We start from the raw sequence: 26,952 nt of genomic DNA, 5'->3' as shown, positions 1-26,952 counted from the left end.
TAATCATGCCTCTCTCTTGCCAAGCTCTGAACTCCATAAGGTCAGGGTCTATCGATATTGCTAGAGCAGGACCTGTCCCACATTAGGATCTCAGTGATTATGGAATGAATGACTGACATAGTGAATGGTCAGTATAGACCATTCCTCCATAGAGAGGAGGGAGGGGCTACACCTAAAGGCTCTGCCCAGGAAGATCCCAGCTTACTACCAGACAGACAGTCCAATCCCTTCTCTCAGGGCTCCTCCTACTCCTCTCCATCCCCCCTCCTCCATACACACACACAGTTACACACTCACATAACACTCTACAGGGCTAAAACCAAATCCCTAGGCTCCTTCTCTGTCACTTTCCAGACCTAGCTCATGTTAATTTCGTGTCCAGTGCCAGCCAGCCAGAACCCCTCCTGGACAAGAGCTGGCATCATTTCACTTCCTTCAAACCATCTTCCCCAGGGAGCAGCCCTGCTGGGCCAGATGCCTCATCAGCTTTTGCATAAAGTGGGCCCCACCCTCAGCAGCACTGCGGAGCAGAAGGCCTCCTCCCATCCCCCCAAGTGCTTTAGTTGGCTTTTCATCCTCTTGGCTCAGAGCTGCCTTAGAAAAGGGAGAGGATTTAACCTCTTTGAGATGGTCCTTAAAATTGGAAAAGCCTACCTTTCTTTCAGAGCCTAATGACTTCTAAAGAAGATTTTAGGCTCTGTGGCATTTTCCAAGATACCATTTCAAATGCGATCTCTTAGACTCTTCACTTGCCCCTCCGTTGGCTCTCCCTGGGGTCTTCCTTCTCCCCACCCCCAGCCCAGTAGCCTCTGTCTTCACCCTTATACGTTCATTCCTCATTTCCACTGCTCTGTGAGCTCTCTCCAATCTCATTTTCCATAAATGACTTTTATTTGAGAGGGTCCTCTCACTACGTTTTATTCCTTTGGGTTGCTGGCTCAGAGAAGCAGTACATGGCAGAGATTCTGCCTGCAAAATGCTCATGCTGGTGGTTTATGATTCTATCATTCATTGCAATTGGGTTTCATGGGATAACAGGTGGAGATGTTTTAGAGATTCAGTGGTACAGGTTTGGAGGCAGCATGTGCAGTCAGTAAGAATTGCACGGAATTTGGAGTGGGACCAACCTAGGTTTTCAAGACTGAGTTTACCCATAGAATATGGCTAGTAATATCTGCCTTGCAGGGTTGTTTTTCAAATTAGCTTTAATATGTATGTATAAAATGCCTAGCATGGTGGCTGGCATTTGGTAAGCACTCAGTAAATAAAGTATTAGTGTATATTTTTAGAATACATGATTAAATCTAAATTAGCCGAACAGTCCTTAGACTCTTAACGAATTTAAGATTGAGGGCAGTATTTATAGTGAAAGTTCTGAGCCAGAGACCTGGATTTGAGTTTATGTGACCTTGAACAACTCACTTTCTCTCTCAGAGGCTCAGTTTCCTTGTCGTTCCTGACACTTTCTACCATCCCCTTCCTCCAGCCCCCAACACTTGTCACTGAATCTAGATGAAGAGTCATTAATGTGCTGGCACATTTATCCCCAAACAATAGCTGAAGGGCCACACAGCATTAACATCATCGGCCTCCTCTCAGGATAATGAGCTTCCTGAGCTCCATTCCAGAGCAGAGCACAGCCTCCACAGAGCACCCCAGGAAAGCTCCAGAGCCGCACCCGCCCCTGACAGGCACCCACATCCACTTCATTCACTCGTGAACATTTCTGGCCTCCCTGTTTGCCAGGCACTGTTCTAGGCACTAAGGATCAAAGACCCACAGTCCACTTGGGGAGCAGCACCTAGTTATGCAGTATGATTAGACCTCTGACTGATGTGTGTATGGTGGGGTTTGGGAGCACAAGGGAGGAGCAGTGAGCTCGACCAGGAGAGGGGTAGGAGAGAAATCTGGGAAAGTCTTCTCCAAGGAGGGCACTTCGTGAGCCTGTTGGTGAGAGGGGACTGAAGGGGGCTCCCTGGTGGCGAAGGAGAGGAGGGCAGTCCAGGCAGAAGGAACAGCATGTGCAGAAGTACAGAGCTGTGCAAGAGCACCATCTGTTTGTAAAGCCCTACCACAGTCTGACTGGAGAGTAGGAGTCACGGGAGTGAGTGGAGAAAGTAAGACCAGAAGAGTAAGCAAGGTCAAATCATGGAGTCCACTGAATGCCTTGCTGAAAATCTTGGATTAAAAAATTTTTCAATGCACGTTGGAGATGTCCCTTTCAGACTCCACATCAGGGCTCTTTCTTTAGCTCTCAGGTCAACCTGACCAAGGTTCTACCTTACCTCAGGGGCACCTTCTAGGATTCAAACTCAGATCCTCTGAGCTTCCAGTTTCTTCTCTATGACTTTCTTCCCCTACCAAAAACAAAAGCAAATTACAAAGCATAATTAATAACAATTACGACTGGATGGACAGGGAGTAGAAAAGCTCTGTTATCAAATTAAGTCACCATGGACAGAAACATAAACCCACTGCTTTAAAAAAAATAATAAACTGAAAGTAGCAACAGGGTTAAAAAAGAATTAGAGCTCTAAACATAGCAGTTGCATTAGTGCTAAATTTTGAAAACGGTAATTCAATTTTATTTACGAGGCAAAATATAATTACATTTAAATTCGAGGGAACAGAATTTAATTCTTATTAATGACAGAAAGACTGAGTGAGATGCTTTCATGCCAGAGAAATTGTCTTCTGTTCATGGATGGGAGAGAAAATTAGATTCAGCGTTGAGCATTCTCCCCTGTTAACAAGTCTCATTTGTGTAACCAGAATTGTTCCCTCTCTGAGAAGCATTAACTTCTCAGCCCAGAAAGCACAGCACCGACATCCAATTAAATATCAAACGGAAATGATCTGGCTGGGATATTTCTGTATAGGTATGTTATGGGAGGAGAAACTCAGGTTAGAATTTCACCCAAGGAATAATATACGCTGAGGCTTAACATTTCCTGTACCCCTTCCCAACGGCAAGTGACAGCCTGAAATCAAAGTTGAGAATAATAAATATCTGAGAAATTGATGCTGCGGCAGAGAAAAAAGAGGAGGTGTTGGAGGGAGGCAGAAAAGAGCCCACCAGTTGTCTGGGAAGTCACGTGGAGGTTTAAACACAGTGAGATGGTCAGTTCCTAACATTTAATCAAAGACTGGGAAATTGGGCCCAGACAGGCATACTACTAAATACTGCCATAGTTAAGGTTGATAACCCAGGAGCTGGCAGGTCTGTAATTTAGTAGAATTTCCCCCAACAGCCCTGGAGCATTTTCTATCAGAATTGGAGCTCTTCGGTATGCAAATATAAGCCCTCCTGAAATTGGGCTTCAGCATCAGGTTCTTTTTGGATGCCCAAATTGATATCTTGTACAAAATCTCCGGTTGTCTTCCTGAATCAAACTGCTGGTATGATAATTTGTAATTTTAATAATAACTATTCTTTGAATGAAAATTTTATTTACATTTTACAGAGCTCCTTCATGTATATGCTTCATGATTTATTCAAACAACAAATACATAAGCCTCTAACGTTGCAGATGGTGTTATTCCCAGGAAACCAGGGTTCAGAGAGCTGGAGTGACTTCCCCAAAGACCCTCTGGGAACATGAAGATTCAAGTCTGGCCTTCTCTGGCTTCAGAGCCGGTGTTTATCCCCTGCATAACTCCGCCATTGGCTGTTACCAAGGTTTATGCTGGTACAGTCAATGAATCAGGTATCAGGTTTATAAGATGCCACTTCATTTTGGTACCACTTCCAGGAGCCACGTAAATTGGATTATGACTATAGTATACTGGGCAATACTACAAGGGTTCAAGGAAAAGAGCCATGGCTTTCAGCTGAGGTGATCAGGGTGGCTTCTTGGAGGAAGTGGGATTTAAGATGGGTAAAGGAGTTTGGATTTGAATTGGCAAAAATAGAAGGAAGAGGCAAGCCCTTTGCAGCAGCCCATTGTGGAAGGCAAAGATTTGCAACATATACAAGGATGGCATGAATCATGGAATTTTCTAGGAAAGACCAGTAGTTTGGAGTGGCTTAGCTTAGGATATTTGTGGCAGTAGTGAGAGGCAGAAGAGGTGAGGAAGGTAGCAGGCATCAGATCACGAATTGCCTTGAAGGGGTTTAGGTTCATCTGTCAGTGGGAGCCACTGAAAAGTTTCCAGCAGAGTTTCAACATAGTCAGGTTGGTTTTAGAAAGCTCGCTCTACTATTGGCATGCAGTTTCAGGTGCCAGGGGAACCTCTAGGCAGAGTTGTCCAGGGCAGAGTTAGATAGATGAGCACCTGACTGGGTGGAGAGGTGGGCCTTTCACGAAAGGGTATCGGGGTCAGAGGTCCTTGGGAAAAGGATTTAACATCAGCTGTCTCTTCAGTTCACCCAGTTGGGCCCTTTCAGTGGGGTTTAGGTAGCATTCCATGTCTGGCTAAAAATACACATCCCAGTCACGTTCTTTGGCTTCTCTGCCCACCAGCCCTTTCCTGGCTTGTTATCCTTCTGCAAAGTCAGACCCTATTTGGAGGCCTTCTCCAAGCTAGGTTTGAACTCCTCTAATCAGGAAGCCAGAGACCCCCCAATTAAGATGAAGAGCAGTGACTTACTACAACTTCTTGTGATAGGTGCGTCATAAAGCTTGAAATTCTAGTCCTGGGGGCATAGGTGTGGAAACTGCTCTGCACCAACATAGTGGAATCCACTTTTCTGCTTGGTTTGAAAGCTTTCTGAGTTCCTTCAGTGAGGTGAAAGGCCATGTGGTTTCCAAGGCTCATTAGCTCTCCGCCATCTAGATCTGTGGGACAGAGGCATGACTGGGAGCAGCTCTGACTCTCCAGTGAGAGGGATGAAATTTGAAAAGCACAGGAGAGTGGCTTGGGTTTGGCCTCAATGTCAAAGGAGACTAATTACTGTAGGGAAGTCAGAGGCTCCTTCTCTGTACCTTCCTCCCCCTCTGGCTTCTTCCTGAAAACCTACACTGAGACTAAAAAGCCATCTGCCCAATTTAGTGAGAGAAGGAGGGAGAGAGGGTCAGTGCTATATTTGAACCAATTTGTTCAAAATATAGGGATATCTGGCTTGTGGAAGAGAAAGTTAACTTGTAATCAGCCTACTGTGTACTGGGCATGGTGGCTGGCTTTGTGCTCATTTACACACATAGGTAGACTTGAATTCCTTGAGGATAGGGAAAATTTAATATAATTTCTGAATCCCCAGCCTCTAGGGGTATCTAGCACATAGTAGGTGTTCAATATATTTTTAAATCAATTTTAAGATTCTGGTAGTTAGGTATCATTATCACCATTTTATAAATGACAAAGACAAGGCTCAGAGGTGTGCGATATTTGTTTCCCACGGCTGGGAAGTAGCAGAGCAGACTCTTATACCCAGCTTGCCTGAATCCAAGCCCTTGTTTTGTGCAAAATCATAGAACCTTGAATAGTTACATGGAGCACCCTGCCTCATAGGACTGGAATCTGCAGTACGTGAATGTAGTCAGGAGATACATTTCCTGTGTAAGACTCACTGTGGAATGTAGATGGCGGCAGGGTTCTTGAGGCAACACGGGTAGACTAACAACCCTGATAAAGAAGGGTCCACATAAAGTGCTTTGGCAAGGCAGGAGGTGGAAGCCCCTTCCAGCTGAGGCACCGGAAGGAGGCTTCAAGGAGGAGGTGGCACTGGAGCCAGAACTCAAAGCACATATAGAGTTGAACATGTGAAGATCTGGGTAAAGGAGAGCCTGGACTGTGGAAGCAGCATGTGCAGAGGTATAGAGGAGAGGCCAGAGAGTGTGGTGAGGCCTCCTCTTAGCCATTTGTCTAGCTGGCCCCTTAGATGACTGTTTCCTATGGCAGCCATCAGGTTCTTGCTCAAGTACTGACACACATGTCACTGTGTGGCAAAGGACAAGGCCCTTCCTCTCTCCTTTCCTGTCTACAGAATCGCTAGAGAATCTCCAGGGTGCCTTCTCATGCTCTGACCACCAAAACTGCTCCTCTAAGTTTCCTCCTCGTTTTCTCTCTTACACCTAAAGGAGATCCCCTGGCCAGAACCAGGCACTTCCTGCCCAGCATCAGCTCTCTCCTGGCTTGCCCTCCTTCTCCTTCACTTTCCCCTGTTCCCATGGTCCTTCACCCACAGCTATTTTCCTTCATCAGTCACAGCTTCCTTGTCTCTGTGTCTTTCTTCCACATCCACCTTGCAATCAGGATCCTTCCAACGACTCACCATCTCTGATCCTACCGCTGGGCTTCTGAGCACTGTAAGCCAAATCCCATCATGCTCGTGATCTTTAGCCTCTCCTGGGCCCTCTCAGCTGCAATTCTTCTTGTACTTTGTGAGTTGTTGCTCTCATCCCCCAAGGGGCTCTTTCAAACCTCCACATCTGTCCATCTGCATCCTTCTCAACAGAGGTTCCTACGTCACTGAGAACACTGAGGCCATTGGTTAAGTGCCTTCTCATTGTCCTGGCCTGTCCCTTACACAGGTCTCTGCCTGCCTACCTCTCCCCAGAGGATGAGTGCCCACGAAGTCTGTCCTTCTGATTATGCTCCAGATCCAGTCCTCTCCAGCTGTTGAGAGGCACCTCTGTTGTTCACATCATCCCCTTGCTCTCCCCAGTATCGTCAAACCCTCCTTTCCCCTGGCTCTTTCTAGCATGTAAACATGATATAGTTGTCATATAGTGGGCATATACTCTACAAAAGATGTGCGTGATACTAGGCACATTACATAGTGTTCATTTAAACCTCACATGAACCTGAGATGCTGGTGTCTATACCCTATTTTGCAGGTAAGAAAGCTGAGGCACAGAAGGATGAAGTAACTTGCCCAAGTCACACAGCTGGATGGATGGATGGGCAGTTAGGTGGCCTGGTGACTGGATAGCTGATTAGATGATTAGATGGTTGGGTGGATGGACAGATGGATGGGCTGATGGATGGGTGGATGGACAGATGGAGGATGAACAGACAGATAAACAGACAAACAAAAGGAAAAGTACTTAATATAGTAAGCATTGGGTTGGGGTGAGGAAGGAGATTCAGACTCCAATTTCAGAGATCCTACAGTCTAGCTGGGGTGATGATCTAATACATAATTAACAGTCAGGGAAATATGGCAGGTTACGTCTGAGGTTTTGCCTAAACCTGATCCCACAATTCACAGACCAAAAACCTATGTTAACATGGTCACCTTTCATTCTAGCTGAGTACCTTTGAGCAAGTCACTTAATCTCTCCAAGCTGTTTCCTCAACTACGATACAGGAGTGAAAATATAACTGCAGGGCTGTTTTGAGGATTTCGTGAGGTAATATTTGTGTGCCACCAACAACGATTCTCCGCTTTCTCCTTCTTTTTGCCTCGAATGCTGACTACTGTTCCTTGCACTGTAAGTGCACCAGAATTTCAGAGAAATTCCCCAAGCTGTGGAGTAACTCAGATGAGCTAATGATGAAATGAAAAATCCTAGCAGGAATCATTTAAAATTATTTAACTTTCTATTAAAATGTCTTAAGGTCACTCTAAGAACCTCAGGTCCTAAGCAAAATAAAACAATTTTCCCTATTATGCCTTTTAGTGCTAAATACAGACTTATTAAAGGGCTTCCCAGGAGGTCACATGGGGCCTGGGCTCTGTTTCCACATCCCTGGAATTTTAAAAACGGCTTCACCTGCATTTGTTCCTTGCTCAACAGGATCTTTGGATGGGGTCTCCTCTCTCCCAAACTCATGTCAGTTTTGAGCATCTTTCCAGGTCGAAGAAATTTTATGGGAAAATCGTATATAAGTCTCTCCCTTTAGGGGAAAGGCACAGCTTCCCCGACCAGCTATTTTAATGAACAAGATTGTAAAGTAAGTCCAGACAAATTAAAACGTAGCTGTGATAGGTCCCAGGCTCCATCCAGGCTCATATGGGGATTAACATTTAATGAGAGAAGCCTGGACAGCTTTTTCCCTTGTGTATACACTTTGGGGCACAATTCATCAATAGCCAAACCTTGTCTCTTTCTCTATTCTTTTCACCTCTTCCTGCTCCCAATCATAGAAGGAGAATGGGTGTGACATGGGTGTTGGCATGAAGGAAGATATGTGTGTGGTGTAAGGACTGAGACACTTTAAAATTACAGAGTTCTCAGTCGGAGAGTGGAGAAGATGAGTTTATAAGAGTGTTAGGCACAAAGGAGACTGAGCCCCTGTATAAATATATTTAACCAAATATATTTTGTACAATATGGTACTGAGATAGAGTTGAGCCAACTGACATACGCTTCTTCGATAAAGCTTTTTTTTATTTGTCTGTTCTTTCAACAAATATTTGTTGAAAGCTCATGCTGTGCCAGGCCTGGTGCCTGCTGCCAGGGAAGCAAGATGAATAAAAGCTAGAGCCTGCCATCAGGTGGGCTTCCAGTCTAGAGAGCAGATAGACATGTACACAGGTGAGGCAAGGCAGAGGTGGGGTGGAGAGGGAAGTGCTGTGGGTGAGGCTTTCCCTAGGAGAAGAGCTAAGGTGTTCTTGGGCCTGACCTGGTTCCTCTCTAAGGTTCTGTACAGTTAGTTAAGAACTTTACAGGCTTAGAATGAGAACTTTAGGAGAATTGGGGATTTTCACCTGATTTCAGGAGGAAGCCAAGGCTATAAATACAAATGGCTTCTAACTGGGTTTTGATGGCCTTGGCTGATGGTGCCATGCCAGGTGACTAGAGAAAGAGCTTCATACCCAAATTTTGAGGTTGCTACTAGAAAAGCAAGTATTTTGCTCTTCAGGAAGATGCTCCTCTGCTAGGTGCCTAGGAGCTGTGCTGATATAGGACATCTTAGGTCCTCATTCATCAGTTGTGTACATAACAGAGTTTACATAGAGCCTCTCACATATATCCTTTCCTTCAGTTATCACCACTCACCCTGTAGGGGACCATTATTACTCTCCCCATTTTTAGGGGTGAAGAAGTATGGCTCAGAGAGATTAAGTCATTCTCCCAAGGACTCCACAGGGACCCAAAGAAATTAGGGAGTCAGAATCTGAACTCAAGTTTACCCTAAGGATTGTGCACTCCATAGTACTTCAAAAGATTCTTTCCAGTCCCCGACCCTCCAGCATTTAGTCAGAGAGCTCCTATGTTAATCATGTGAAAGCCAACTAGCATTTATCAAATGCTCACTTGTACCAGGTGTGTTGCCTAAGTCAGAACTCACATCTGATCTTCTGACTTCAGTCTAGTACACTTGCCACTACACTTTGTTTCCTTTCTTATGAGAATATGTGTGTGCACCATTTATTATATCCTGACTGTGTGCCGGGCTTTATGCTGGAAGCTTCATTTCCATTCCTAAGTCAGAACTCACATCTGATCTTCTGACTTCAGTCTAGTACACTTGCCACTACACTTTGTTTCCTTTCTTATGAGAATATGTGTGTGCACCATTTATTATATCCTGACTGTGTGCCGGGCTTTATGCTGGAAGCTTCATTTCCATTCTTGTTAACTGGTTTGATTGACTGAGTATGTCTGCCATGCTAGAATTTAAACTCCTTGAGGTAGGGAAAGAGCCATGTCTGTCATAATCACCACTGGATCCCAGTGCCTGCTATAGGATTTGTGCATAGTGAGCACTCAAGAAATTAAACAAATGAGAGTAATTCCTACAACAACCCTCTACAGTAGTTGGTGTCATCCCCAGTTTACAAGTGAGGAAACTTGAAACCTAGAAAGGAGCCATGGCCCAAATTTCACAAAGTACCACTTACATTACATAAAAGGCATATGAGCTGTCAAAGCGCATTCTTTACCATCAACCTATTTGGTTTCCACCAGCCACTCTGGGAAGTTACATCTGCTTTAATGTCAAAGCAGAATCAGAGAAGGAAAAGTAAAGCAGTTTCTTTTATTTCACAGACAAAACAAAATCAGGTATATAAAAAAATAGCAATGGGGCCTACAACTTGAGGCCAAATGATAAAGGAGCATCTCAAGTTTCTGCTCCCATGATGAGTCGGTGGGTCTCTTCCACTCAGGCAAAGAGAACATCTGCAGAGGAGAACCTGAACACTGACAGGTTGTGTTACCATCAGTTAGCACCCCATAAACATCAAGGTCACCCTGTTCAGGCCCCTTCCATTAAAACGTGTAAGAGCTCACAACCCAGCTTGTAAAGGGCTGATGGAGGGGTGCCCAGCCACTAGGCACCTTCAGCTTCATACCAGAGCACATCTAGTGTAAACTGGCAAGGAAAGGGAGAGTTTAGACGGACAGGGCCGCAGTCTCCAGATGAGAAAAGTGAGACTGAGTGTCTGGGAAACTCTGCGTAGGGGATCTCATTTTGCTTCATGTATATCCAGGGTCTAACTTGGATGTAACAAAGGAAAAGCAACAGGGCCGGGAAAGGGGCAGATCTGAGAGAACCAGGAGGTCCCTTCAAAGGAGAGCCTGCCTCTTTGCTATCAGTTTTCTTATCTGTACAATGTCTGTCTTGCAGCCTAGCTCTGAGGTTGTCAAAACAAGGAAAAAGTACCAGATGACACGTGACCTTGTAGAGTTCCCTTATGCTGTCTGGGTCTCAGCAGCCTCACCTCTAAGAAAGATAGTAGCCAGGTGTTCTCACAGCATTGTTGTGATAGTTAGATGAGAAACTGTACATAAAGAGTACTTTGTAAACTGTAAAGCCTGATATAAATGTTAGTTATTAAGCCAAAAATGGCTTTCTCACACATTACCTCATTTGATCTAACACTAAACCTGTGAGATTGGTGAAGTGGGAATTATTATACTTGTTTTACAAAAATGAAAAGCAAGGCTCAGTGAATTTCATAACTTGCAACTTGCAGATTACCCAGCCAATAAGTGGCAAAGCCAAGGGTAGACCCCAAATCTGTCTGATCCTGAGACTCGTGGTTTTTTTTCATCGCACATAGGCAGAAAGGTCCAGAAGTGAGTAACAGCTGTAGATTATTTGAATAATCTTTGGAATGCCGATATCCGTTTGTGCTTTGTCTGGACTATGATCTGGAGGGCAGATTATATCGTATTGACCTCTGTATTGCTAGCACCAGACACTGTTTCTGGCACATAGTAGGCATGCTGAAATATTATTGGAAGGAAAAATGAATCAGTATGAATTTATCGATACCTACTGTATATCAAGCACTAAGTACCCGCTGAAGTGGGTGCTATCATCATCCCCATTCTACAGAGGAAGAACTGATATTCGGAGCCACATCTGATTCCAAGTCTACACTCTTTCATCCACACTGCTCCCAGATTAATTAATAAAGGAATGAAGTACCTGTTAGCTAAGCCCTGAAGGCAGACCGTCAAACGCTGGGGAAAGCCTGCCTCTTCTGCTCTCGACCTCCATGAACTCCGTGTGCCCTGCTGCCTGAAAACACCTTGGCTCTGGCCCCAGCAGCCTGTCCTTTTCCCAGCTCATGGCTCAGTGAATAGAAGTGCTGTGGGCTGTTTACTTTCACATCATAAACTGTGCCTGGAGAAAGTGCTGAGGGAACCCAAACAAGTGCTGAGCTAATCTCCCCTCCCTCCCAGGGAGTCTCTCCAGGGAAAGTTCCAGGCTCCAGAGTCACGGGGGTCATTGCCCTTGCAGCACTGTGCAGAAGGGATGGAAAATTCAGACAGGACTTAGGGGGCCTGGGGCCTGGAGACTGTCGTTCTTTGCTTGAGGAAAGTCCAAGACGTTGTCTGTGGGAGAAGAAGGAAAGGAAGCTTGCAGAACATCCTGAGAAAGCCCCGTTCCTGGAGGGCTGCTGGAGGTAGTGACACTGCTCCACAGCCCCCGCCTCGATTGGGAAGTTTTCACTAGAGATAAGCAGACAAATAGGCCTGGACTGCCTTTAGCCAGGCTGAGCAGGGTGGATGTGAATTGTTTTATATTCTCAGGCACCTATAGCCCCGGGCGCACACAGATTCATCCCTCATCCAACAAACTTAATTAAGAGTCTGTTCTTGCTGAGATCTGTGCTGGGTACCAGGTATAGAAGTGATCAGAAGAATTTGATCCTGGCTCAGGAGTCCCTAGTCTGACATGAGACAGACACGGAAACAGAAAATCACTCTACTGTGTAATATGGAAACGTGAGGAGCAGGAGAATCACCACGGGGTGAATCGCAAGAGACTTCTCAGAGGAGGAGCCACACTGGAGCTGAGCCTTGGGGGAGGCTGTGTAACATGGCAGGTGCTTAATATCTTAGACTCTCACAGTCTTAGAGCCAGAAGGGACCATAGATGCCATCAGGGTCCCCCTGCCGTAGATGAGGAAACTGACTCCCAGAGGGGGGAGGTGACCTTCCCCAGGTCATACAGCAGATTAGTGGCTGAGCAGGCACGGCCCTTACAACCCTGGTCCTTGGACTCCTGGTCTAAAACTCACTGTCCGAACAAACCTTTCTTGAGTTAGTGATCTTTGCCATACTCTTTTCTATCGTCCACTCCACTGAGTGCTCACCACAGCCCTGATGGTCAGCAGAGGTGCTGTGAGGCAGCATCATTACCACTCACATTCAACATATCAACCAAGTCAAGGAACCTCCCCAAGGTCACACAGCTCAGAAGCTCCTGAGCCTGGCAGAGAACCCAGGACCCCCAGCTCCAGGTCAGGGCTCTTTCCACCAGCAGCCTCCCTCTTCTCTGGGCAATTGAGAAATCTGATGTGTTACTGCCTGTAGTACTTCTCTTTTCAGGTAGCATACTTGGCAAGTTGTCTGGCATAGGAACACGCCATAAATGGTGACTCATTGTTACTGTTTTTTAATTCTCGAACATTTATCCCTTGCCTTGTAGATTGATGTGGAAGGTCTGAGCCTCTGAGATCTAATTTTCTTTTCTTTCCTTTTTCAAAAGTAGCTAGACCATTAGTAGCTTCTAAACTAGGAGTACAGCTTGGAAGGGAGTGCTGGGCAAATGCAACTGCACATGGGTGCCAGTTAATTTAGTTTGAAAGAAATTAAAGGTGTTTGGATTTTCATTTGAAGACTGTTGGGCCATGAGGCACAGAATCAAGTCTGGGTCTCCATCACAGCCCTGGCAGAGAACATCAATGGCCACAGTGGCTCAGCCTCTTTCCTAAAAAGCAGTGGTGTTTCAGAGGCATCGCAGCCCCTGCTCGCATAACTGTGAAGCTGTTGCTGGCCCCAAGCCCGAGGGGCTTGTGAATCAGGTCGTGTGTGTTTGCGCCGTCTCACAGATGAGCCTTTGTGAGGGGCTGGGCAGCTCCAGTCTGGCTGTGCAGTGTCCCCCACCTCCCCTGTTTACTTTGGATTGGAAAGGCCATTGAGAGGGAGCTTGGAGTTGGAGTGATGAAGCAGTGAGCGGGACAGAGCATACACTCAGCAAAAGCACAGAACCACCTCCCGAGTACACTCATGGGATGCGGGCGTCCAGCCTCCCTTTCACCCCACCTCAGTTACAGTCAAGGCTAGAATGAAATGCAGGCCCCAGAACCCTTCACGTGCCCCAGCCAGACCCACAAGCATGTCACTTGGCGGTCAGGGACTCATCCTCACTTTGTTTTCACACATAACCGATTTTTAATTAAATGTGACTTTTCCTCACATCTGTTCGGAAGGCTGGTCCCCTTTGGAAGTGGCAAGCACAAAAGGGGGACAGGCTGACAATAGGGAAAAGCAAACAGAGCAGAGCCCTTCAATCCATCCTGTTTGGGTGGGGAAATGGGTTCGGGGCAGGCTTCTGCCTGGAGAATTGTTCTTGTCCGAGGGTGGTTGTCCATGGAGATTAGCTTCCTGAGCCTCTGGAATCCCGACTGCTCACAGAAGCCAAGGTAGGTAGCCAAGTGTGACCCTTGTTCCCAACAATGACCTGCTCAATACTTGTTTTTTCTCTCTCCTCCCTCCCCTGCCCCTCCTGGCCCTGGTTTCCTCCGTCCTCCTCCTCCCCACAGAGATCTGTGCTGCTGACTGCGGTGGCCACGGCGTCTGCGTGGGGGGCACCTGCCGCTGCGAGGATGGCTGGACGGGGGCAGCCTGCGACCAGCGGGCCTGCCACCCGCGCTGTGCTGAGCATGGGACCTGCCGCGACGGCAAGTGCGAGTGCAGCCCCGGCTGGAATGGCGAGCACTGCACCATCGGTATGGCAGGCCCAGGCCCTTGGGGAACCTTCTCTGGGCTGCGTGGTACCTTCATCTATCGGGCACTTCAGGGCATGTGGGAACTGGGTGAAAAGTCCTTTCATCTGGCGACATTATGGTTGGCATTTCCTAGACATCAGTTGGACTTAAACTCACAATTGGGCATTTTTAACATTTTCCCTCCCAGTCTGCATTTCTCAGATTCCACTTAGCTGGTTAGCATGCCTTGCTGTTTAGCCCTTTCTGGGCCAAATGCAGTAAAGCTCTGTGTTAGGAGCTGGGGTTCAGGAATAAGGCAGATAACTCTAGCACTTAGCAGCTGTGGGCAAGTCCCAATGCCTCTCTGAGCCTCAGTTTCCTCACCTAGAAGACAGGGATAGTAATGCATGTAAGGAGCTTAGCACAGGCTGGCGCATAGTAGGGTGCTCCATAAACATAGCCATTATTATCAAATCTATGATCTGGTTGGGAGGGCCTGGGCTTAGCTCTGAGCCCTCCATGCCCACTGGCCTCCTAGGCCAGAGCTCCCAAAGAGGCCTGGGGAAAGCTTCCCACAGGCCCCAGGCCACATCTGCATCCTGTTAGGCCTGGGATCCCTCCCGCCCAGGTCCTCAGCTTCTGTCCTGTCTGCATTTGTCTCCTTTCTCCTCTCCTGAGGGCTCCTAGGCTCCGTCCCCTGCTGAAGCAGCACTGTTGGCAGCTTTCAAAACAAGCCAATCACTCCATTCCCTTCTTTCTGCCTTTCCTGCTGCTTTTGTTGATTTTAAACACAGCCAGCGTTTTGCTTGGTTTATTATCCTGGAACGAACACTCACCAAAAGCTCTTTATTGAATCCACTGGCTTGTGTATGTGTGTTTTAACTTCTTCCCCTTCCATTTTTTTTAAAGGAAGGGTCTGTGATCAGATGGTGAGCACATGGCTTTAGAAGGCAGGATTCTGGGTGCCTCTCCAGCTCTGAAAGTCGCTTCTTGAGTCTTATAGAAACTGGGAGACAGGCCCCAAAGGTTTTGAAGGACAAAGGAATGTTGAGCAAACGGAGCTACCTGTTATCTCATGTTTTTTTTAAGCTTCATTCCTTTTGTTTTGTAGCCTGAAATTAGTTTATATTCATTGCCCCTGCCCCCACAACATCACTGTGTGTATAAATGGCTGTGGGACACCTTACACTTATTAATAATAAGGACTTCTAATTTTTGAGTATTTACAACGTGCCAAGCACTGTGCTAAGGGCTTTAACTGCGATATTTCATACTCCCAATAACCACCCTATGCAGGCACATGTATTATTCCCTCCTTTTCAGAGACCTGAGGCTTAAAGTCACTTAACTTTTAAGTAGAGCAGGAATTTGAGGCTACGTTTTCTGAGCCTTGGTGCAGGGGCTCCTCACCAGCTGCCTGCTCTGTAGTCCTTGCAGGACAAAGTGCAGGTTTCCTACAGAGGCATCCAGCATGGATCCTTCCCAGAGGCTGTGCGCTCCGAGTTCCACACCTAATATGCCCAGCCCACACTCTTAACAGAGCCACTCCATAGTGGATGGCAGCCCTCCCTGCTTTTCCATAGCAGAATGTGCCCCAGCATCTTACTGTGTGCGTCTGGGAGGCTTCTTTATGTCCCTGTCATCCTACCTTAACGATTGTCCTGGACACCTCTTAAAGAGAAGTGACCCTAGTCATCTGAGGGGCCCTCTGGTTTAAACTCTGCCTTCCCCTCACCTTCACTTTTCCGCGTGACTGAGGACAGACTGACCCTTCCACCTCCCAGCCCAGAAGGGGGGCCATCCCTATTAAAACCAAAATCAGATCCCAGAGAGAGTGCGTTCTGTTTTCTATCACTTGCTTACAGAGTCCTCAACTCACCTTACCAAGTTCCAAAAAGTTTATGGATATCAGACTTTTCTGAGATAAAAGCATCTCATCTGAGTCCAGTGACAAGGGAGCTAGGGAAATTCTCCCAAGTCCAGTCACGGATGATTCATGACAGGGCTCGTGGGCAGGCTGAGCTACGTCTAGTGCCTTGCGGATGTTTACCAGCTTGGCTTGAAGAATATCTCTTTTGTTTTGATGCCAAGAAGTCAAAGCCTCCCTCCCACCTCCCCTGCACACCCCATTGTCACTCTTTAAGAGCAAATTCTCCTTGGGATTGCAGATGTCTTTTCCCCTCCAGATAAGAAATACATCAAGGTAAATGCGCACAATTCGAGAGGGAGGTTGACAGTCTTAAATACCAGAAAAATGTCACAGGACATTGAAGAAGTAATGGACTGGTCATAGTGGCTCAGATGAAAGGACGTTGGCCTGGAATTCTATTACCTTTCATTGTGTGCTGAGCATTTCCTTTGTCCCTGTCTAATCTCCCTGCATGGCAACTTGCTCTCTGTGGGTCTCTGCCTGTGGCCAGCTGCATCCCCACTGAGAAACCCAACACCCTACTACTGAAGGAACACTTCGGTAACCTTGTTGGATATAAAGGAAGGGGCAGGGGATGCACATGAGGGAAACAATGGCGGTGCCTTTGTTTTCTTTCTGGAATAGAAATAAGAAGGAGAAACCCCTGTTCAATCTTTGATGGTAACAAGAAGCACTTTCTTAGGTTTCCAGGGAACTTCACTCCCTGTGAGCATCATTTAGGAAAAGGAAAAACTGCTGATGTGAAAAGTTAGAAATTCAAAGTGTTAAATTTTCTCTTATCAGATTTCGTTATGATACAATAGGTCGTTAAAGTGCAGCTCGCTCAGATGCTGTAAGATAGTTATGTCCCACACCAGAGAAAAAGCTGGTAGGTATCCATGACGCTGATTCAGAGACCTCCATGCAGGGGAAGCAGAAGACAGGAGGGTCTGTTTATTTACACACTGCTGCCCTCCATAAACAGGAAAGAATGACTTGATTATATAACAGCTGGCATTGAAGCATAAGACAAGTCTGGGCTCCTTATGGTCAAGTCCCCAGCATAAGAAACTTTTTACCCCAGTGACCTTCCCCAGAGCAGACTATTGTAATAGGAATTAAATATCTCCTTTGGCAGGCTTCAGTCCACCTTTTCTTTTATGGAATCTGCTTGATTTTTCCCAAAAGAGGTTGGTTTTCAGAATAAAAGGGAATCTGACAGTGACATCCTCTTTAATGACAGTATTTTTGTCAAAAAGCAAGAACATTTCACATTGAATCTTAATTCCTTATGTTAGGAATTATCTGTCTCTTTGCATCTTCAAGAAAGGTTTTTGGTGAGAGCACCGTGGGCAGACCACGTGGTTGCGGGGGGCTTCGGTTTCTCCCTCCGTAAATCACAGAATGGGGTGGCTGGAGGGGGCCTCCAGGGGTGACAGGATTTGGGCCTCCTCCTCCACTGCCCACGGAACTGCACACCCATCAGCCGGAAACTGAATTACCTGCTCCTAAAAATTTCTCAAAAATAGAGAGATTTTTCCTTTTGATCTCACTTACTCATCACTACTACTCCTATTTGCCTATATGGAACCCAGTTTCCTAGTCCAGAAGTTAAGGTAAGATGGATTGATCTGGATCTGTTTCTCAAATATATAGTCAACACAGAGTCATCAAAAGCATAGTTTTGGATGTCTTTTCCAGGAATTTTATGGGTCTCTTAACTCTTGACCTCCAGTTTCTTTAGAGAAAACTGAAAATCGTAGTTAAATTTAAGAAGGTTTTAATTTTTTCCTATTTCTTTGAAAACACTGCTAACATTTTGGATCACTTGTATGATAGTTATTTTATTCACTTCAGTGCCCCTTGTCTACGAAGTCTCAAAACACATGTGGGAAATGCCAACTTCTGATTACATTTGTAAAATTCCAACCTTGACCCCAGAGCTGTGATTGTTCAAGATGCCAGATATACAGAATTATTTACTCGGCTTCAAGAGAGCTGTCCAATCATATAAATCTTGATTCTTAAACAAAATCCTCCTCTGGGAGTAAAGATCAAAATAATACTCTGATGATGCAATTATTAGAGTGAGCAAAACCAGACTTCACAATGAAGAGAAATTATAAAGAAAGGCCATAAAACCTTCTGGAGTTCTTTGTCCACTTTTGAATGGTAGCTCTCAGGTTTCTCTTTTGTAATCAAACAGCCTTTAACCGGGAGCTCACAAGTCACCCACGGGGCATCCGTGCCTGTGTGGTAACGCTATGCTTATCCCTCCTCAAAAACATTCTCTCATAACGAGACCTGTGACCTGACAGGACAAATGCTGACCCAGAGAGAGAAAGTGGACAGGGATCTACCCCAAGTTATCAGAGCAAAAACTGGATTAGTTGTTGGTTCTGGGAGATTTCAGCCCAGATATGGTAGGGGTGAGAAACTGGAGGAAAGTTAGTGGGCTTTGTGAGTCCCTCTCAGCGTCGGTGCCATTGACCACTTACTCACTGATCCTTCATCCAAAGATAGAAGAGCATCAATGAATCCAAGACCTTAACAAGAACTTCTCTTTGATGGTGTCATCTATCTAAAAGAAGTTCATTTGATTATAACCACCCCAAGCATCATCTGCTGTAATGATCCTTGCTTAATCTGCCTAACTTGTACCAGTGATACAGCTATGAGAGTCAACTGAGGCACCTGGCGAATAAGAATGAAATGCCGCTTGACATGTTCCCCACAACCTTTGATAGGGGGCCCATGAAGCTTCTTGGGATTATCCTAAGAGAACCTTTGGAAAGCTTCTGTTGGTACGGGCAAGTCAAGGAAAGAGGTTTCGTGTGGAGGTCATAGAAATGCTGAAGAGATCTAAGACTTCACAGACTAACCTCATGCCAAAGGCTCAGAGTCTGTATCATAAATAAATGTGTGCCACCACAATCTCTAGCTTCTTGCATAGTGACAGGAATATAGAAGGAGCATAAGAAACGTTTGTGCAATGTTGAAAGAAGAAACACGGCCCAAGAGAAAGATGAATCTACTGCCATCGTCTTCATCCTGAAGTCCTGAGGAGAAAGATGTAGGAATTTTGTGGAGTCCTAAATCCACCATTCATAATGTAAACTTATGGAGTTCACATCATCTTTTTTTAAAGTTGATACTTTAAAATCATGGTGAATTTTTAAATGACAGTACTCAAGGGCATATGTGCCAAGATTTTCAAACAACGAAAGCAACAACAGTATGGACTTCTGCATATGCCTTTTATAAATAAATGGCATTGGACTTCAAAGACCCAGTTGTCACTTTCATTTTCAGTAGCCAGAGACAAGAAAGCTCTACTCCATTCCCAGAAAACTCTTAGACTTGGTAATGACTGGCTGTTATCTGCTTTTGGATTCACAGTGTGGCTTGATGTCACTGTGTAGGAAAGGAATCCCTTGATTTGTGGAGTCAGAATTTGAAGTTTTGATTATCCACTTTTGTCTCCTGAAACCCACAACATTGACTGCAAACTGAGTCTGCCTTGGTCACTTCCACTGGCTGCTATTCCTGCCTGTGGTCTGGAGAAATAGTAAGCATTTTTTAAACGTATTAAAAACATATTTACATTTAATAGAGATCTTTATTACTAAACAGTTCTTATAAATGAAATGGCATTGGAAGAGAGAGCGAGCTCTCTGAAATCAGCCCCTTGGCTTAGGGAGATTGGCCTATAGAGTAGATATAATCTTGACTCATCACCAGAGCCATGATATCACCATTAAGACAATCTAAGGTTTTCTTGTCAGAGAACGCCCTTAAAATGGACGCTGCATGGTAGAATGGCCATTTGGATCCCAAAGATGGTATCTCATCCAGCCTAGTCATCTTGCCAACCCTGCAAGAGAAACCTAGGCTCACTCCATCTCTTCTGTAGCTAAGTTCAGAGTTATTATAAGAACGTGTGATTATGACCCTCCACAAAACTCTGCAGATCTGAAAGCTAAGAATACCACCTGCGCCAGGAGATCCTAAGTGTCATTGCTCTCGGATGGCATATCCTGGGAGATGATGTCTAAGAAATTTTAGATCAGTTTGCAAAATTAGATGAATGAGCTTGACTAAGACAAAAATGACAGATGAACCAGGTATCAAGAAAGTCTTCCCCTTAGCTAGAGATGTTTCCTAGGCTGTTTTTCACGTGGGCTGACCCTGTTTTTCATTGTTTGGCATTCCAAAGCTTTGTTTATTCACTCCTGCTTAATAAGCCACTCTCCTTCCCTTTCCCTTCTTATATCCTGCTATCTCATGGACTCCATAGCATCTATAAGAATGAAGGAGTAGCAAGGCCCAGTTAAAAATCTCCTTTTCCCAATTTTCCACTTGGCTTTGCAGCCACCAGTAGCATATTTCGTCTTGAAACAGAGACCACATAGATACCTGAACTAAGAACATAGCCTCTCATCTACCAGTCTTTTGAGGCAAATATATACTGATGAACAGCAACAGCGTCTGTCCTATCCAGAGGATTGAAAAAATCAAATTTATATTTTTTTATGAAGACAGTAAGAATGTTCTTACAGTTTATAGAACCCTAGAGCTTCCAGATAAGGCCTCACCATTGCAGTCCATCCTATCATATAGACTTTTGATTCATGTGTGAAATTGAGCTAAGGATGGGGGCCAGCCTGGCAGAAAGCATCAGGCCCTTCAGGAGATTGCCATCTATCTGGCCTTTGTGGGAGCACATGTGGAGGAACTGTGGAAAGGGAGGTGAAGAGAAGTTCCTCAGATGGCTATAACTACAGCCTAGGTGGGGAAGATGAAATGGTATTACTGATTTATGCTAGGAATGAAGAGGTCTGCCTGATTTAAACACACAGCCAGGCACCCACATATGTGCTGAGTGAGATTTATTTCAGAGCAACCTTTGACACCCATCCTCACAATTAAGCAAAACTTTAGATTGCCAAATAATTCAGTGCTTGGACTCAACCCCTCCATTGGAAAACAAAGCATACATCATTCTATTTTTTGAGTTAATAAGCATTGAAAAGTGGTCAGGACCCCTCCATTGGAAAACAAAGCATACATCATTCTATTTTTTGAGTTAATAAGCATTGAAAAGTGGTCAGGTTTTCTTTTCTTTTTCTTGTTTTTCACAGTGACATCCATGACCTGCACCTCACATTCTGTATAAGATGCACAAAGGAGAGATGCATCTTACTTAGAATACCAAGCATTCCGCCTTCAAGTCTACGTGGGCACATGTGTCCATAGAAAATTCAAGAATGGCAAACAGATAATCTAGTGGTATATTTTACCAGAGACTCAACCCACTTCCATAATGCATATTAGAGATAATTCAAATTTTGCCTATTTCTAAATTCAAGTTTCCTGGGAACACCTCTGTGCCGACAGGGTGTACTTTTTCTTATACAGCTGCTTCCCCTAAAGAGAAGTTGAATGCTGCTCTGGGTAGACAAAGGGGCAAGTTCTAGTTTTCCATAAGCTGACGGAGCAGGAGTGTGGCCACTTTTGCAGCTTCCCATCCTCCTTTTTCTCCTGTTTTCCTTATCCATATGTCTTCTTGTTTATGTGATCACATTTCCAAGTGCCTGGATCACAGAATGAGTTGAAGTTCCTTTTGGCCTTTCCCGGAGAATGTGCTTGCTCTCCCTCCTTCTCTCTCGTGTTGTCCTGTCTTCGGGTTTATTTTCCCCACCATGGCAGGTCTGTCCCAAACATGAGGTGCATCTCCCTTTGTCTCATTAGAACCTGGCATGGTCATGTGGCAGGCAGTATTGCATTTACTCGATCCTACCTTAAATGTCCTGTCTTTTATTTCCCAAGCGCACTATCTGGATAGGGTAGTTAAAGGTATGGTCTTCCTTCCTCTATTTTCCAATTGTCTTTGTGTATGTGTTTGTGTTTGATCATAAAAGAAGAAATGTGTATATGAAAATGTATATACACCCCATAAGCATGGTGTCTAGATGCTGCCACATCCCCAGCTTTGTCATAGCATCCACTGCCCAGGGGGTAGGTTTTTGGTCACAAGGCAGTTGATATACCTGGAGTGTCATTCTTCCCCCTAGAGTGCTCAGTCTGTTTGTGACATTGCACTTGTGCTGTTGTCCTTCCCTCCACATACACACATACACCCCTCACCCTTTCTACCCCATCTCATGTTACCCTGCCCATCCCTTATGGCCTCTGGTCCATCAGAATTAAGATGCTGGAAACCAGGGTGGGTGGCCTGAGAAAAGAAGAGACCCCAGAGCAAGCTAAGAAATCATAAGAACTACATTCTATTACTGTTGTGTTCATTCATCCAACAACCACATATGGAGCACCCACTAGTACTAGTACTGAGTACAAGATACTGTGCCAGGCTCTGGAGAAATGGGGGAAAACAGACCCCTGACCACAGGGAGTGGATGGTCTGTTTGTTTGGGGTATTTTTTCCTTTTCAGGGAAGGCCTGACTTTGGTAAGTTTTATCTTTGAAGAGTGTTCCCGACAGGCAAAGTAATTCCTTCCATTTTAAACATTTACATGAATTAGATAGTCCCTGATCTTCCCAGCTGGCCTCATTGCTCTAAGAATAAGTCTCAGAATGATCAGATATGTGTGCTCCTAAAAAACTCCAAGCTCTGTGAGGAGAGATCCCATGCCATATTCATCTTTTTATCCTCAAGCCCTAACACAGCACCTGGCACAAAATATGTGCTCAGTGGTTAAGGACGCGTGCTCTGGAGTCAGGCTGCCTGAGTTTGAATCCCAAGTTCAACACTTAATGAACTGGGTGACCTTGGGCAAGTTACTTAACCTACCTTTACTTCACAGTCTTCATAAAATGAGGATGATAACAGGACCAGCCTCCCAGGGTTGGCATGAGGATCAAGTGAAATAATGAAGGTAGAGTGCTTAGCACATGGGGAGGAATGATGCTCAATAAATGTTGGCTATGCTGTTTTATCATCATATTCTTATTCTCACCCCTAATTTGGAGAAGGACCTTATTAGCCAGACTAATTTTTTGAAATTGTAAAGAAGGAGGCTAAATTGGCTTTTAATAAGAGATAGCAACTGCTGTTTGAAAACTTATGCAAAGGGTTTTGGGGAAACATAAATGACTAAATGCTTTTCAACTGGGACATCTTTGCCAAATATACTAAAGGTGTTACTAGAGCCCGTTAGATGGATGCCTGGTGTTGAGAAGCAAGGCTCCTCACATTTCACATGCTAATCTTCAACTGAGAATAAAATCATTCCAGCAAGAGAGAGTAGTACATTTGAGCCTTTTTAAAATAGGCATTTACACATAATCATTATCAAAGGAATCTTCAGGATGGATTAAATTTAATAAGGATACCATCTGTTTGGTGGTTTTTCCTACTATGTGAAGTTTTTCATATCCATGAGTCTTAAGCGAGTCCTGTGAAGTTTTTTTTAAGAGAGCAGAGATAATTATACTCATTTGATTGGAAAATGAAATTGAAGTTGAGGAAGATGAGTGGCTCATCCTGGGTCACACTTCGAGTAAGTGACAGAGCCAGGATTTGGATTTCCTGGCCTAATTCGTATTTCGAACATTCTACCTTCTATCACCGTAAGTCGCCAGGAATGTCCCATAATTTCCAATATTCTTCCTCCAAAACACGTCTTCCAAAATGGCACCCTCACCAGGAAGTGACACATATTCTTTCTCAAACCACCTGTTCTGATCTTTAGTTCAGAAAACATCACCAGACCCTTAGTTGGATTAGGTCAACAAATCATAACTTGATTTAAAAGACAAATGTTTCTTGCCAAAATCCAGGTCTGAACCCAGCCTCCATCTGGATGACTTTCTGGTATAATGGATATTAGTTCTAAAAACAGAATCCAAAGACCTGGACAATGCAAGCTCAGGACTTGTCAGAGTAGAGTATTTTGTACTTCAAAGGCAAGCCGGCTTTTGTTCTTTGCTTTCCAGTTGCATTGGTAGAGACGAAAGCAACAGCATTCACTCACCAAATGTGTTGAACTCCTCCTAAGTGCCAGGAAATATGGATACCACACAACAGAAGTGGTCCCTGCTCTCAGGTTGCCCACAGTCTAGCAGAGAAGACACTAATAATAAAATAAATAATTCCAACAAAGTGTGATGAGGGTTATGATAGGGAAGTGCCCAAGGGCCACTTAGCAAGAAGACCCCCCAAACTTAGGCAGAGCCCTGTAGACCAACATCATGGACTTTAACATAATAATATGAGAAACCAACTGAATGTTTTTAAAAGCAGGATAATGAGTTGATGATATTTGTGATTTAGAAGGATCTACCTGGCCATATTGTTGAAAAAGAGTTGAGGGGGAACATCTGGGGACAAGGAAACCAATTGGGAGACCATTGCTGTCATCTAAGTAGAAGATGATAGTGACCTTGTCTAGGGAAGTAACTGTAGGGATGAAAAAGCATAAGAGGACCAAAAAGAGAAACAAAAAGAAATGGGGCATTTTGATATATGATGGGTGTATTACATAGCCCCTTTGCCACTTACCTAAAAAATAAGTACCTTCAAGGATTCTGAAAGTCTTCTAGTCACACCTGATACTACCTTCAAGGGGGGCTTTTTCATAGGCTTAAGCAGAAGGTTGAAGATAAAGCGGTCTCTTGTCATTTAAAGGGCATCATTTCTTTTGAGAAGCTTAGCCCTTCTCTAAACCTTAAAATTATATTATTTTGGCTCTAGCAAATGCCTGGTGTGAGTCCTTCCAGAGGGGATTGTTAATATCACTTGGGATCTCTGAATTATTGATGAGTTTCAGGGTTTGTGGAATTAATGAGCCTCGGTAGTGGGTAAGGATAGGCATATGGCTTTAAGAAAGTCACCAAGTCAGTTCTGAGAAGTCTTCCTCATACTGCCAATGGAGGTGTGATTATCCCAGAAGCAAATTTCTGGATAAGAGCAAACCTCATTCAAGCCACGGGTACTCAAAATCCCTATGAAACTCTGAAACTAATAGGACAGTGCATACCCTCAGGGTATAACTTGGTCCATTTGAAGAACCTGACTGTGGATTAAAGTGTTTCTGTGATTCACATGTAGAGCTTCCTCTCCCCAAGAACACCTGCTCCTTCAGGCAGTTTCAGAGCAGCACAGGATGTGTGCACTAGGCACCATGTGCGAAGAGGAGCTCACCAGAGCAGGAGTTCCCAAAGAGGGTTTTGTGGAATGGAATATTCCACCTTATTATAAATGGTTAAAGGGGGAAAAAAGAGTTCTGAGGTCAAACTGGAAAATGTTCTGATAATCAAATAAGCAGGTTTCTTTATTGTAAGACTTCTCAGAGCCTTTAATATATTAATATTCAGTGTGACTTTCTAGGATAGGAATAGAGGATGCCAAACTTATTTGACCACAGAAGCTTGTGTTTGAGGACCTCATAGAACTAGTATTCCACAAAATTCACTTTGAGAAGTATTGTTTGAAGTTATAAGACCCATTTAAATCCTTCCTGGAACAAAGTAGGGTATAGATAAATAGAACATAAAATTATTGAGGGCAGAGGACAGACATATCTTATCTCCCAGAATTAACCCATGCCTGGCATCCAGTTGGTGCTAAGTAAAGTTTGTTGAAATTAAGAACAAAATCATCAAATTTGAAGTTGTTTTGACCATCTCTATTGGGTCAGTTGTACCGGAAGGACCTAACAGATCAACTCATCCAAACCTTCATTTTGTAGATGAGGAAATTGAGGACAAAAGAGGAAAAATAACTTTCCCAAGTTCCCACAAGTCAGGCAGGAGGTACCAGAACCTAGGTGACCTGTCTCATTCATTGATTCATTTCAACAAATACATATTGAGCACCTGCTGTATGCAAGGCACTGGATTAGGTCCAAAGTTGCTTTTATGGAGTTTACGTTCTAATGGAGGCAGTAAGACATTAAACTAATGGCAAAATTAATAATTTAAGTATACTTGAGGCAGTTGCTCTAAAGGAGAAGGACAGAGTGCTAGGAAAGCATGAGATGGTGGACATGGGCTAGGGCTTGAGGCTCTGAACCCATCTCACTGCCTCCCACTGAGCTGCATGTTCAGCCCCCATGACCATGTCACTGGGCTTGTCTCAGCTTTCTTTGGCAAGGTTTGTATTTATTAGGACCATAGCTTTTCACCCAAATTGTTGACACAACTTGGACTGGCAAAGGGTTATTTTCTGGTTTGTGAATTTCTTAGTGAAGTTATGCAACGTTAAAACAATTGAATCCAATAATAATAATAGCAGCTATCATTTATTAAATGCCTACTTGTGTTATCCATTGTGCTAAATAATTAATATACGTTACCTCATTAATCTTCTCAACAGCTTTTTGAATTAGGTATTACCTCCATTTTACAGATGAGAAAACTGAGGCTTAGAGAGTTAAATAATTTGCCAGTCATCACATGGATAGTAAGTAAAATGGTGGTGCTGGGATTTGAACTGAGATCTGTCCAATTCTAGTCCACGTTCTATTACAACACATAGTTTTTATTAAAAATTTAGGATTAAATGTTGTGAAATTGGAACTGCCCTAGAAAATCAGGATCTGAACAATATAACAAAAAGTTATTTAGTTTATAAATAATATATGTAAAGTGTCTAGCACAGTGGTGAGCCATAGTAGACCTTCAGTATGTGACAACTGTCGTCATCACTGTCCTGAAGCATCTAAACCAGGGCGTGGCAAACTACAACACATAGAACAAATGTGGCTCATCACCTGTTTTTGTAAATAAAGTTTTATTGGAATACAGCCATGGTCATTCATTTATAAATTTTGTGTGGCTACTTTCAAGCTACAATGGCAGAGTGGGTAATTGCAACGTAGACCATATGGCTTACAAGCCTAAAAAATTTATTATCTGGACCTTTACAGAAGAAGTTTACTGACTCTGATCTAGATAACTCATTTTCTGTTTTGCCTTTCTATGAGCCCTACCTGAAGTTATGGGCACAACTTATGATATTATA

At 44.3% G+C, this 26,952-nt stretch overlaps 1 protein-coding gene across 1 annotated transcript in view; it reads left to right on the top strand.

Moving 5' to 3' along the window:
• TENM4 (teneurin transmembrane protein 4) overlaps positions 1 to 26,952 on the top strand; it is a 404,318-nt gene that overhangs the window by 271,282 nt on the left and 106,084 nt on the right. Inside the window, exon 14 of the mRNA XM_014790360.2 lies at positions 13,895 to 14,080. Coding sequence (XP_014645846.2) covers positions 13,895 to 14,080 — 186 coding nt within the window. The remainder of the gene's footprint in view (positions 1 to 13,894; positions 14,081 to 26,952) is intronic.

Source organism: Ceratotherium simum, chromosome 7, assembly GCF_057802395.1.
Source record: "Ceratotherium simum simum isolate JZ-2026a chromosome 7, ASM5780239v1, whole genome shotgun sequence".
Lineage (NCBI taxonomy): Eukaryota > Metazoa > Chordata > Mammalia > Perissodactyla > Rhinocerotidae > Ceratotherium > Ceratotherium simum.
The sequence above is the reverse complement of the archived record's forward strand: the minus strand, read 5'-3'. Positions and strand labels throughout refer to the sequence as shown.